This window comes from Rhamphochromis longiceps, linkage group LG11 (genome assembly GCF_057381845.1).
Source record: "Rhamphochromis longiceps isolate RC_006_pf linkage group LG11, R_longiceps_female_GT1.1, whole genome shotgun sequence".
NCBI lineage: Eukaryota > Metazoa > Chordata > Actinopteri > Cichliformes > Cichlidae > Rhamphochromis > Rhamphochromis longiceps.
In genome coordinates, this window is record NC_140567.1 from 4,464,195 (window position 1) to 4,477,804 (window position 13,610).

At 40.5% G+C, this 13,610-nt stretch overlaps 1 protein-coding gene across 2 annotated transcripts in view; it reads left to right on the plus strand.

Moving 5' to 3' along the window:
• LOC146658437 (adhesion G protein-coupled receptor B1-like) overlaps positions 1-13,610 on the plus strand; it is a 211,937-nt gene that overhangs the window by 122,409 nt on the left and 75,918 nt on the right. For both annotated transcript variants that reach the window (XM_085422057.1, XM_085422056.1), the window contains one exon: positions 10,260-10,403. In XM_085422057.1, the coding sequence (XP_085278183.1) occupies positions 10,260-10,403 (144 nt within the window). The remainder of the gene's footprint in view (positions 1-10,259; positions 10,404-13,610) is intronic.

Sequence of the window (13,610 nt, forward strand, 5' to 3'; positions counted from 1 at the left end):
TTTACCATTTTATATGAAATTTGGTCCAGGATTTACATACGTGCATCACATTAGGATCACACTCCCCAAGCGTACTCTTAGCCCCGGGTCTAGGTACCCCTGCCCCAGGAGGGGGAAACTGCACCCAGACCCAGGTGGTGTTACCATTTTCCTTGGGGTGGGGAGAAAGAGACCGCCCCGACTCCGCAGCAGCAGGGAGGCCCCACATTCCAAACCCCAGTCGGATGGCCAACTCCTACTCTTAGCACCCCCGCTCCAGCAGGTCGCAGAGAGCGGGGGTGAGAGAAGACTCCAAACCTCCCTCCGCCCGCTCATATGTAGTGTTGATGCATGTGTGTTCTAAGGTGCCTTTTAAAACCCAGGAGGGCATGGAGCTACCTGCCAGAGAGCAGCAGGTAAGCGCATAGCTCCTCCTGATAGCCCTCAATGTCTACATGTATTTAAAATTGAGAGGTGGGCAACAACGCCAGGGGTGAGGTGTACACCCTGATGGTCTTTTGTATTCCGTGTAGCGTGCCCACCCCCAAGATCCTATATGTATGTGTTATGAGAGTGTGAGTAATGTGAATGTCTAAGTTGTGAGATAAAATTGAGGCACAGGCAGCCAGAAGGGGACAGAGGGGGGGATGCCTCCCCTGCACCCTGGTGACACACCTTTACCCCAAGGCCCTGCATGTGTGGGTGATTGTGGTGGAGCGGGAAGAGGGAGGCAGCTGGAGATGGGGAGGGAAGGAAGGGAGGGGCAAGTGACCCCTCCCTGGGGCCAGCTCCCACGCTGACCCCAGTAGGCACCCCCCATACTCTGCAACTCCCCAGGGAAAGGGGGCCCAGGCCCATCCGGACCGGGGCCCATCATAACAGTACCGCCCGGCCCCACCACAGAGAAAACTGCACCCACACCGTCATCCACTCATCTTCCAGACTACACAAGACAATAGACGCCCAGACTGAGATCTTTCTCCACCTCTCCTGTATCTCCCCCTCCTGCAGAGTGAGTTCCTGAAGAACTCACTCTGCAACCCCGGGTTGTGCCCTCCAAGGAAGATGCTCCTGGGGAACCCCCCGACCCCCTAAGCCTGTCCCTACCCCCACACCAATCACAACAGCGAAGGTGGGACCAAAATATGACCCCCCACCCCCACTAGGTGATAGAGCTAATCAAAGGAGCCCAGAGCAATTGATCTGATGTGGTGGCAGAGGCTGTATCAACACTAATCTAATAGATAATTTCTATATTTGTTAGAATTAAGATTATTTTTATTTTTCCAGTTCATGAGGACTGTTTTCTTGGCTATGCATAGGGCAGTGAAAACCATATGGGCTATATTCTTATCTGTAGTGACATTATCTAAGCTGCCCAACAAACACACTAAAGGGGAAGCTGGAATGTTACATTTCAGACACTTCGATAAGTCTTCACATATCTCGCGCCAAAACTTCTGAACTGGTGGACAGAACCAAAGAGCGTGGATATAATTGTCCGGTGAATTGGTTTGGCAGTGTGAGCAGTTGTTGGTAGACGTAAAGCCCATCTTGAACATCCGATGACCTGTATAGTGCACTCTATGTAGTATTTTGTATTGAATTAATTGAAGACTGGGATTTCTAATTAGATGAAAGGTTTTTAAGCAAATCTGAGACCAGAAGTTTAGGTCTAAGTTAACTGATAAATCCGCTTCCCATTTTGCAATAGGAAGTGATATTGATGCATCTGTTTTAGAAAGCATTCTTTATCTTTTGGAAAGTAATTTGGGGGCTTTAAGAGTAAGAAATTGAACCACACTTGGTGGTGTTTGTAGTTCAACTTGACCCGGTTTAAATTTCATTTTTACTATGGATTTAATTTGTTGATATTCTAAAAATCTTTTCTTGTTGATCCCATATTGTGTAACTAGTCTGTCAAATGAAATAAATTCTGTTCCTTCTAATATATGTTCTAAATATTTGATTCCTTTATCACTCCAATCTGAAAAGTTTATCATATTATTGTTTTGTAATATGTCAGGGTTGTTCCAGATAGGTGTACGTTTGCATGGGATTAATGAAGACTCAATTTTAGAAACTCCCACCATGCTGTCAGAGAAGAGCTGATGTTGATGCTTTTGAAGCATTCATGTCGTTGGATGTTTGAGCTGATAAATGATAGATCTGAAATCTCTATATTATTGCAAAGTGCTTGTTCTACATCTAGCCAAGGTTCATCTAAGAAGGTATGTTTTAGCCATCCTGAGATAAACTGAAGCCTGTTGGCTAAGAAGTAGTGCTGAAAGTTAGGTAGTACTAATCCTCCTTTATCCTTGGTCTTTTGTAGTGTTTTTAAGCTTATGAAAACACTACAAGCTTGGGAGAAACATTAATACCTAAATATTTTATATTTCCCCATTGCAGTGGTGTAGAAGAAGAATTATGGAAGGAGCAATTAATCGGAAGGAGTGTAGATTTTGACCAGTTAATATCTGATATTCTTGCAAAAGAGTTTATCAATTCAATCACCCCAGAGATATTGGTTTGTGAGTTTTGGAGAAAAAGTAACACATCATCCGCATAAAGGCTGATTTTGTGTTCCACGTTCTTGCATTTTATGCCCTTCATTACTGAATTCTGTCTAATTGCTGCTACTAGTGGTTCAATAAAAATTGCAAACAGTGAAGGGGGAAGTGGGCATCCCTGCGTGGTGCCCCTCAGGAGACAGAAGCTTGAGGATGTTTGGTCATTTGTTTTGACACAAGCTGTTGGGGAATTATATAATATTTTTAACCAGTTTATGAAAGAGGATCCAAAACCAAATTAGTGTAAAGTTGCAAATAGAAATTTCCAGTTAACTCTGTCAAATGCTTTTAATGCATCTAAAGAAAATATTGTAGTTTCAAGGTTTTTACTGTATGAGTAGTCTATCAAATTAAGTAATCTGCGTGTATTTTTTGATGAGTGCCTACCTTTTATGAAACCAGTTTGGTCAGGATGAATTAAGAGGGGGGTTATTTTCTCTAGTCTCTTTGAGAGAGCTTTGCAGATTATTTTAAGGTCTACATTTATAAGGGATATTGGACGATAGCTTGAGGGATATACAGGGTTTTTGCCTGGTTTTAGCAGGAGATTAATGTTTGCAGAATTCATATTTGGTGGAAGTCAGCCCTTTTCTTTGATTTCCAACAACGTTCTGTAAAAAACTGGTGCTAGAATCGACCAGAATTCTTTGTAGAATTCTGCAGGAAAGCCGTCTGGACCTGGAGCCTTATTATTGGGTATACTTATCAGGGCTTCCTGGAGTTCACCTGGTGTCAGTGGTGAATCCAGTGCCATTGCTTGAGTGTCTAATAATTTTGGAAGAGTTATGTTGTCCAAAAACTGATCAATTTCATTTTTAGATGGGTTTATTTGTGGTGAATACAATCTTTTATAGAAATCCCTGAAAATGTTGTTTGTTTGTTTCGGGTCATATATTGTGTTCCCAGATGAATCTTGAACAGCACCTATAGTTGTTCTTTATTTATTTATTTTTAGCTGGTTTGCTAGAAATTGACCGGATTTATTACCATGTTCATAATTTTGAAAGTGTAGTCTTTGTACTAAGAATTTTGTTTTGTTTTTTATCAATCATCTCATTTAATTCTAGTTTTGTTTTGCATATTTTGTTCAATGTTTCCTGATCTTGGTGGGACACGTAGGCTTCTTCTAGTGATGTAATGTTTTTTTCTAATTCCTTAATATTTTTGTTTTCTTCTTTCTTTTTATGTGATGAGAAAGAAATTATTTTACCTCTCATTACAGCTTTGCTTCCCATAGAACAGATGCTGAAGTTCCGGGAGTGTCATTATAGTCTAAATATGAAGTCCACTCTTTTTTAAAATATTTAATAAAGTCTTCATCTTTAAGTAGTGATGTATTTTACTTGGCGTAGTATTATTCTTGTGCATTAGTGTTAAAGATACAGGAGCATGATCGCTAACAGCTATAGGGTGAATCTCAGTGTCTGAAATGCTACTCAGCAGTGAGCTGCTGACCAAAAAAATAATCCAGACGAGAGTAGGAGTGATGAACATGTGAGAAAAAAGTATATTCCTTACTGGTGGGGTGAAGGGAGCGCCATGCATCGCAAAGAGTCGCTCATATGCTGTTTGATTATATTTGTGGACTGCCAATTGCGGCGAGTTCCTGCTGTACTGAGCCTATCTATTTCTTCATTTAGTCCAAGGTTGAGGTTGCCTCCAAGAACAAGTGTGCCATCTAAGTGTTCAGAGAGTGCACTGAAAAAACCGTGAAAGAATGAGGGATCATCAACATTTGGACCATATACACTTACAATACATAGCTTTTTATCACGTATAGATAGTTTAATGATTAAGAATCTGCCCTCTGGATCTATAACTGTATCGAGTACTGTGAAATTAATATTTTTATGTATTAAAATTGCTACTCCCCTTTGTCTAGAATTATAACAAGCTGAGAACACATTAGGAAACTCAGGTGTTTTAAGTTCATTCGAATCTCTAAGAGGTCTGTGGGTCTCTTGTAAAAGGACAACATCTGCCTGTTCTCTGGAGCCAGCTCCATTTATATTCCATGTAACAAACCTTAGTGCGCCCATAGATGTCTGTGTATAACTAGGGGTGTACGCTGTGTGTGTCGCTTAGACAGGTGGAGAGAATACTTCACTTGTTGATAAATAAAGAGAAGGAGAGAGAGAAAAAATGTGTGGCGAGATGCTCCCTGAGTTTGACTATATGTGTGCATATTTACTAATATGAGTACGCTTGGCTTAAGTGTGTGTATCCTATAGGTCTGTGTGCGCTGTCTGACTGATGTAAATGCGCTGTCGTTGAGCGCATGATTTTGCATGATCGTGCTGTGCGTATGTGTCGAAATAAAGGATGTTGATTGTGGATGTGTGTGGAAGCAGGTGATCGAAGCAGTGAAAGAAAATAAAAAAAGGAAGAAACCAAGGACAAGGGTGAGCAGCATAAAAACAAGAGGGGGAAAAAGACGGGGAAAAAAACGAGAAGAAAAAAAACGGAAACAATCCAATTAAACCATTGACGGAGAGTGACGGTGTAAATTTTGCTATGATATTACACTTAAGATGCGATTTGAGTTAAACAGATGTTAATGCAAGTTAGTGTGAGTGGATAGGGAAAGGGTGTAGCGGATTCTTATCTGGTGTGAAGTTAATACAGCCACGGAGTGATGTCGGGATCACGGTGAAGCTGTCCGTCCACGTACAGCCGGTCCACAGCAATGACAGCGCGGGAGCCCTTCTGGATGAAGCCGCGTTGGATTGGGAAGAGGACCCTGCGTCATTCCAGGATCTCTTTGGGAAACTGGTCGTTCACGCTGAAGTCCGTTCCTTTTAATTCCCTGCCGTGGCTTTTCACCTGTTCCTTTTGTTTGAAGTGGCCGAATGTGGCCACAATAGGACGTGGTCTCCCGGCCGCTGCCCGCATGGGGCCGATGCGATGCACCCTATCAAAGGCGATGTTCTTCACCGTGTCCTCCGGCAGCTTCAGGTGGGTTTTGATGAAGCTTTTTACCATAGTCTCCGCGTCTTCTCCAGCGGCTTCTGGAATACCAGAAAATATGAGATTATCTCGCATGCCACGAGCTTGTAGATCAATAACTGTTTCTTTTATTTTTTTATTTTCTCTATTTAGCTGGGTAACATTGTCTGTGAGACATTTCACCGACTCCCTTAGCGTGGCATTTTCAGCAGCGAGCGTTTCCACCTGCTGCTGGCTGAACTCCAGGGATTCTCGCAAGGATTTAAATTCCCGGTGAAGAATCTCCACCAAGGACAGCCTTTCATCGAAACTGGACAATCGTTGGTCGATTGACTCCAATATGTCGACAATATCTTTGCTGGCTGGCGATGTTGTGCCGGGGGAATCTGCAGGGTGAAGTCTTTTTGACGACGGCGTGTCAGGTTTGGCCGGGGAAGCTGCACTCTGGACCTTCTTCATCATGAGATACTGGAAGCACTGATCAATGCAATCTTGGAGATCCTCTAAACTCTCCCCGTTGTTCTCCAGGGTGTTGGAGATGATTTAGACAAATGTTGTTAGTTATAAGACAATTGATAAGTGTATTTGGTAATACTGAAATGTAAACTACCATTCGCTTTAATCTCCGGCGTCTGATGTCAGTTACAACAGTCAGCTTGATGTCAGCTTACCTTGTCCGTCACTTTTATCACTTACCTCTGACTCCGTCACTTACCTCTGACTCTGACCCTCCTTTCAGTCTGGTTTTAAACATCTACATTCCACTGAAACAGCACTTTTACGTGTTTTTAACGATATCTTTTTAGCTACTGATTGTGAAAGTTCCGTGATCCTTGTGCTTTTAGATCTTACTGCAGCGTTTGACACTGTTGACCACAATATTCTTATCTCTCGTTTGAAACACCTGGTTGGCATTAAAGGTGCAGCACTGCATCTGCTTCACTCATATTTGAGTGAAAGAACGTTTAGTGTTAAAGTTGAAAATTTTGAGTCCACCTCAGCCCCCCTTCCTTGTGGGGTGCCCCAGGGATCAATCCTTGGCCCTCTTCTTCTTTTATTATACCTGCTCCCTTTGGGGTCTATTTTTAGAAAACACGAAATATCCTTTCACTGCTACGCAGACGACTGCCAAATTTATTTGCCTTTAGCACCAAATGGCCCAGGCTCCATCCAAATCCTTTTGAACTGCCTTGAAGATATCAAAGCTTGGATGGCTCTGAACTTTTGGAGTTTCAATGAGAGTAAAACGGAGGTGATTGTATTTAGACCTAAAAATATTTCATACAGCCTGCTCGTAAATTGTGGTTGGCTAGGGTCTTATATCAAGCAGCATGTGACAAACTTGGGAGTCATTATGGACGCAGATTTTAAATTGGACAAACATATTAGTTCAGCGTTGCAAAAAGGCTTTTTCCAACTGAGGCAAATAGCTAAGCTGAAGCCAGTTTTGTCAAGACGTGACATGGAGAAGGTAATACATGCCTTTATTTCAACATGGCTTGACTACTGTAATGCACTGTTTTTTAGAGTCAGCCAACGATCTCTTGCTCGTCTTCAGCTCATTCAAAATGCCGCTGCCCGCCTCTTAACTGATACCCACAGCTATGAACATGTAACATCTATCCTGTCTTCTCTTCATTGGCTTCCTGTTCATCACAGAATTAATATCAAAGTCCTAATACTGGTTTATAAATGCCTTAATGCTGAAGTAACTCGGAAATGTATGGGGGATCTTGCTCCCCCATACATTTCCAAGTTACTTCAGCCTTATATTCCTTCACGGACCCTTAGATCAGCTGACCAGCTGCTGTTGGTTGTCCCAAAATCAAGGCTTAAACGTAGAAGAGAACGAGCCTTTTCAGTTATGGCCCCAAAACTTTGGAATATGCTGCCTTTAAATATTAGACAGGCATCTTCGTTTCCTGTTTTTAAAATACTTTTGAAAACACACCTTTTTTCGATAGCGTTCAGACTGGCTTGAGTTGATATGGTTTTTGAGTGTCAGTGGTTGTATTTTGTGTTTTACCCTGTGTTTCTGTACAGCACTTTGGGCAAACTTTTTGCTTTTAAACGTGCTATATAAATAAACTGGATGGATTTGGATTTGAATAATTGTTGATGTAGGTTACAAATAAGTCTTCTATTGATTTGAATTGAATTCGTTGTGCTATGCTGCTTTGTTCACTGTGGCTTTGCGGGCTAATGCTTGATGTATTTTGTAGGAAAACCAGCCTACAAAATGCTGGAATGCGATCCAGACTGGGCACCCTCTATCAACCTGGGACATACCGAGTTTAAAGCTGCTACCACAGCGAGATTTGATCGGTTAAGAGAGAGAGAGAGTGATATCAAAACAGCCACAAAAAGTCCCGCATATATGTGCCCAAGTGTTGTATTGAAGCAATCAAGTGATGAATAACTGTTTTCCAGTATGTTGTTTTGAAATGATTATTTTAGTTTGGTTTGTTTTTTTGCATTGTTGATTTGTTTTTCACTGAAGCAGCTAATACAGCATAATGGAATACAATTTGGCATCTTTCTTGTAAGATTCTATAATAGAACGAAACAATAATGCCAGTTATAAATAAAGACAATAAATGTAATGAATTATGAAACACTTATTTTAGCAGACTAACATGTGAGCTGGAGTGAGCTGGAGTGTTCTGGAACGTTATATTTGGTCTTCGAATGGCTGCAATCCAGGCCATCCATCGCCTCTTTGTTACCTCGGAAACATGGCTTGAACAATTTCTCTTCCACAACAGAATCCGATAAAAACCGCTTGCCACTCGTACCTACAATCCTTTGCGGTTTTACCCCGGAAATGACGTCACATTTTCAATCTGTATTGGATCTGAAAATTAACAACAGCAGTGAAATGGAATAGTCCAAATTACCAAAGTAAACTGGACCTGGGCTTGTTGCAGGGATCTGAAGTTACTAAACATTTTGTGAGTGTATGCACTCACACTTAGGACCATATAATAATAAATATGTGCGTGATGAAAGTTGGGCAGCACGCTAACGTCTTTAGTCCACTCTGTATGCTCGTATGGGTCTAAGCCTTTCACTCCTTTGATTTTTTTTCCTCATAATTTTTTTTTGCCTTTTTGTCACGTCTGTCTTTGTACGGACCTGCAGTGTTCTCCTTCGTTTTGTACATAACTGTTTTTGGGGCAAATAAAATGCAAGTAGGGATTAAAACCGCAGAATTAATGATTACCGGTGCTGGAAATGCTAGCGATTGATGCAGTGTTTTGATTTTGCTGCCACTCGTACCTACAATGCAATGCGCAAAAGTAATGTGGTCTGTCGATCTCTATTAACCTAACCCCAGTGAAAGTAGGCTCACAAAGGCTCTGGACCCAGAGAGAACCCACACAGAAAAGTCAGATGGTGGATTCAAACTCAGGGCTTTCTCGCTGTGAGGCCACAGTGCTAACCACTGCTTCACCCTGATGCCCTTGCCACCACCCTTTGTTCTGGAAATTCCTGTTTTTCCTTAACTGTGAACCTTGTCGCATCAAGGAACAGCACAGCCCTCATTCTAGCCTTCTGTTTCTGTTTGCCTTGTTCTTACATGAAGAGAATAACTAAGGCTCATTATTAGCACTCCTCAGGGCTGAAAGTCTTTAGATGTGTCTCATGACACATCTACACATTCAAAACCACCTGCTGCTTCCTTCCATTGCCGTAACTGTTAACTCAACTTTCTTCAAACATAGGAAAAACACATAGTGTAGTCATCACAAAGGCTCTGAATCTCTCTGTGACCTCCGGATAAAAACGAGGCAAAGTGTGTTTGTTGAATCAGGGGAGAGTACGTGGGAATTGAGGGCAGATGAGAGGTCCCGTTTATAGCGATGCTGCCTCTCTGTCTGCAGCCAAATAGCTGCCTACACAAGCACTGCATCCTTCCCCTAAGCGGCTGACCTCCTCTCTGCTCCCACTCCTCAAATGGCAGCAAAGTCATGCAGGGAAATCTACCATCCACTTCCAGCACAGAGTTTGATCAGACATTCTTCTTCTAAACTTGTAAAAGTAGTGAAGTTAGAATGCAGAATTGTGCCAAATTTGAATTGCAATCTTTTTTTTAAACTGCTTTGACAATTTAGCTAGTCTATTTTCAGAAGTATTCTTTCATTATTCTCCTTGGAGAATTAGACTATGAAGACTGCATAAATCACCTGCATATGTCGTTTTTTTGCTGGCCTAACTGCACGAAACTTTGGAGCATCTTATCTTATTTTTCAAAGAAGAAGAAGAAATTAAATGAAATCACACCAAGTCCACCACGTCACTGGTGAAACATCTAGCTTTAGAGATCATGCCAGGGTTACAATTTGGGGTAGAACCAAATACCTTTATCTCTTAATATAAAGTCCCTTGACAGTGCTTTTTGTTGTGTACTGGGGGTATTTAAAAAAATTTTTATATAATTAAATTTTATATTTTCAGAAAAGTAATTTACAGGAGAAAAATGTAATGCTCACACATATACGATAATAATAATAATAATAATTATAATCATAATTACAATATATAATAATATGTGTATATATAATAATAATAATATAGAAATACTGTATAAACTACTAAGGCTGGATACTGTATATCCCAAGATAACATAAATGAAATGCATTGCCAGCTTTGGTTTAAAATGAGCTCCTTGGCTAAATAAGTACTGATATTAAACTGCTCTTTTTTTTTTATCTCTCACTTTCTCCCATTTTCAAGTTCACATTTTTTTTCTTTCTTTTACAGTTCTCAGCATCCATAAGCGTCCAGTAAGGGGTCATGGAGGCATCAGCTTTCCTATGAAGAGCTGGAAGTGCATGGTGGACTGGGCTCTCAGCCCTGAGAACAAGGTCAACATTTCTAACAACATCCTGTCTACTGGCAAGCCAGGTGAGAGCTGTCAGAATAAGAAGTTAGCAGAAATATGAAAATAACATTCTAAACATAATCACCAAATACTGATTGCACGGAGCTTGGCTTCTGATTGACAATTCAGGAACACACGCTTGAATCTGTGAATGTTTGTGTTTGTTTGTTTGGTTGGGCAGGAGCTGTCAAGATACAAAGGCAAAATGGGGAACAGCAGTTGATTTATAAAACCGTGTTTACTGCCATTAATCTGCAAAGCAAAGCACCCTGCTCAGACAAATGCGTGCGGAGATGCTCGTATTTAATGTCGCAAATAAAACATGCAGGAGAATAAAATCAGTTTTACAGCTGTACAACAAAAAGTCACATTGTCTTCAATCAGGCCTGAGTAAGTTTCATAAAATGTTAATACAGAGCCCATCTGCTTTAACAATGTGATGGCACTGAATCACAAGCATTTACATACTGACTTGTGTCTTATAGTAAAAGGGAATTACACAACACTGGTTTTGGAGGAGGGAGGCACCATGACAAAGAAAATGAGCAAATTATGTGTGTGTGAAATACATAATGTGTTTATATGATAGATATTTGCCTTGAGTCATTTTATCTTAAATTATAAAATAGGTCATTAACATTTATGAAAATGATTAATCAATACAGGGCCTAGTGCCATATAACCCACAACTAGAGCTTAATTTAGCAATATTTTCTTCACTTCAGTCAACGTTTGCAGTATCCCAGAGCAAACGGAGCTTGTGAAGTTGTAGTTCCATGACCTCTGACACCAAAACTCAGCTGCCAAGCAAACAGAGAGGAAAATAGTGATCCTTAGCCTTTAGAAATAATGTTCCTAAGAGGTTGTAAAGGGTTTCCATCTGGAAAAAAATAGGAGACGCCAGAGACATAAAGGACATAAATCAACACTATGGTGACTGTGGTTCAGGAGGTAGCCGTATTGCCTGCTATTTGTAAGACAACCCATCAATATTTTAGAGTATCGAGATTCTAAACCCTGATTTGCCTTGTCAAAGCTTTTAGGCTTAGAATAAAAGAGCTGTATGAATGTCTGTGAATGGGTGAATGAGGCTTGTAGTAAAAAGCACTTTGAGCGCTCAAATAGTAAAAAAGCAAAAATACCAGTCCATTTTTTAAAAAACATTTTAAGTTTTTAATCATATTTTTCTGTTGATTCTTTGGAGTTTCCAGTTTGTATATCTTTGTGGGAAAAAAAGTTAGATAATTTAGATAATATTTAAAATAACCGCCCAGAGGTGTTTCATGATTGCAGTTGAGACTTGCTTCTGATTTTGAATTACACTAAGAAGTCCTGTTCCCTGTGACGTTTCCAAAGTATCTCTGTTATTGGCCAAGCTTGGCCATTTTGTTTTCAATTATATATATATAGAAATGCATTTTCAGCTTCTATACAGCTTTTGAGGGTATACATGACAGTGACTGAATGTTCTCTATGTGCTACAAAAACTAGCACAGATTCAGCACATCGTCTTAAGATGAGTATATAGCCATGAGTGGTAATTCATTGGTGGAGTTCAAAGATGTTCCCTTGGCCAAACTGAATGCACAGTACAGTAAAATCTTGCCAGAGTCTACCCAGGGAAACCCTCCCAGGTGGACAAAGCATCTGCAAGTACCAGTATCTCAGCTGGCTCATTTGGTGTCAACCTTTGTGATGTCACAAAGGTGACCATGTCCTTAGTCAAAAGTTTGGTTGATGTAGGATGAATTTAATGAGTTTCTGAGCAGTCAACTCGACCTGTGGACATTGTACCCACCTGTTTGGATTGCACCCTGAATTCAAAATGACACCAGATGTAATTTTTTTTCAGTGTTTGTGTTCTGCTTATAAAGTAGTGGATTCAGATATTTCAAAGCTATATATAAAAACCTCATAAAAAAGTCAAAAAGACCAGCAGAGTATCTGTTGGAAAAGGTAGAAAATCCTAGGCATGTCCGTATTATTTTGCTGGTCAGAGGAAAGAGAAGAAGAGAGACTTCTCGCCCTGTGCCATTCTAACAGTTGATGGGGACAAAACCAGCTGGGCTTGACTTTTGTCTGTAGTCAGGTGCTAGGTGCACGGCTTTCAATCACAGCAGGGCTATTTGACAGTCACAAAGTTTACAACAATTAAAGACAGTACTATACTGCTAGCATGCCAGTGAGGCCATCGTTCCTAATCAGGAGTCAACAGGAGCCAATCAGGACTAATTAGAGACAATTTTCTCTGCAGCTAGAAGTGTCTCCCAACGGCAATGTCACACCAGCAGCCAGCCTTCTTTATGCATAGAGCGTGGACTTGCTTACATTGATTAAAACAGCTCTCTGATCCCTTGTTTGTGCTGATTGATTGGTCCCTTCACACAGCTCCAAAATGTTCTGAAAAAAGCTTTATTTTTCATACAAAGGAAACTACAAATTACATGCTTTGTGACAGAAAAAACGAGAGGAGTGTGAATAGAGTTAGGGTCCACAGGCAGGATTTTCCTCCTCTTTGCAATGTGTAAGCACAAAACAGCACAACACTCACCTGTAATTTTAAACATGAAACAATTTTATCAGGTTCTGATGTTTATTTTATTTTACTCTGCTTTTAAAAGTTAATTTAATTGTTAAATTGTGAAAAACTGCTAAAATAGAAAAATAATTCTTGTAAATTCATTTACTTCCCTCTGAACGCAACTTTCTGTTTGACATAGTAATTAATCGTGACAACCTCAACTCAAGTACAGGTTAATTTAAAGGTGTGTTCAAGGCTCCACTCTATTTGTAGGTAGCTGGTGTAACTGGTAACTAAAGCAGCTGTGATTTAAACATCTTTTAAAGACAGTGTGAGCAAAAATTCATTTTACATGCTCAAAATATTATCGGTCACATGGAATTTGCATATTCTGTACTCCATGATCGGCATGTGTGCTTCTGTAAAGAGATAATGGAGCTTATTAGATAAGCACAAGCACACATTCATTATTAATGGGTTTTCTAGTCCAGTTCCTCTCACCACTAACAGGTTCAGATTCTGAACAGTCCACAATATGGCTCTAAAACTGGAGCCATATTGTGTGTGTGTGTGTGTGTGTGTGTGTGTGTGTGTGTGTGTGTGTGTGTGTGTGTGTGTGTGTGTGTGTGTGTGTGTGTGTGCTTATGAGCAGAGATTTAGCTGTTTAGCAGATATTTAACCGTTTCCGTTCTTGCACACACATAACTTA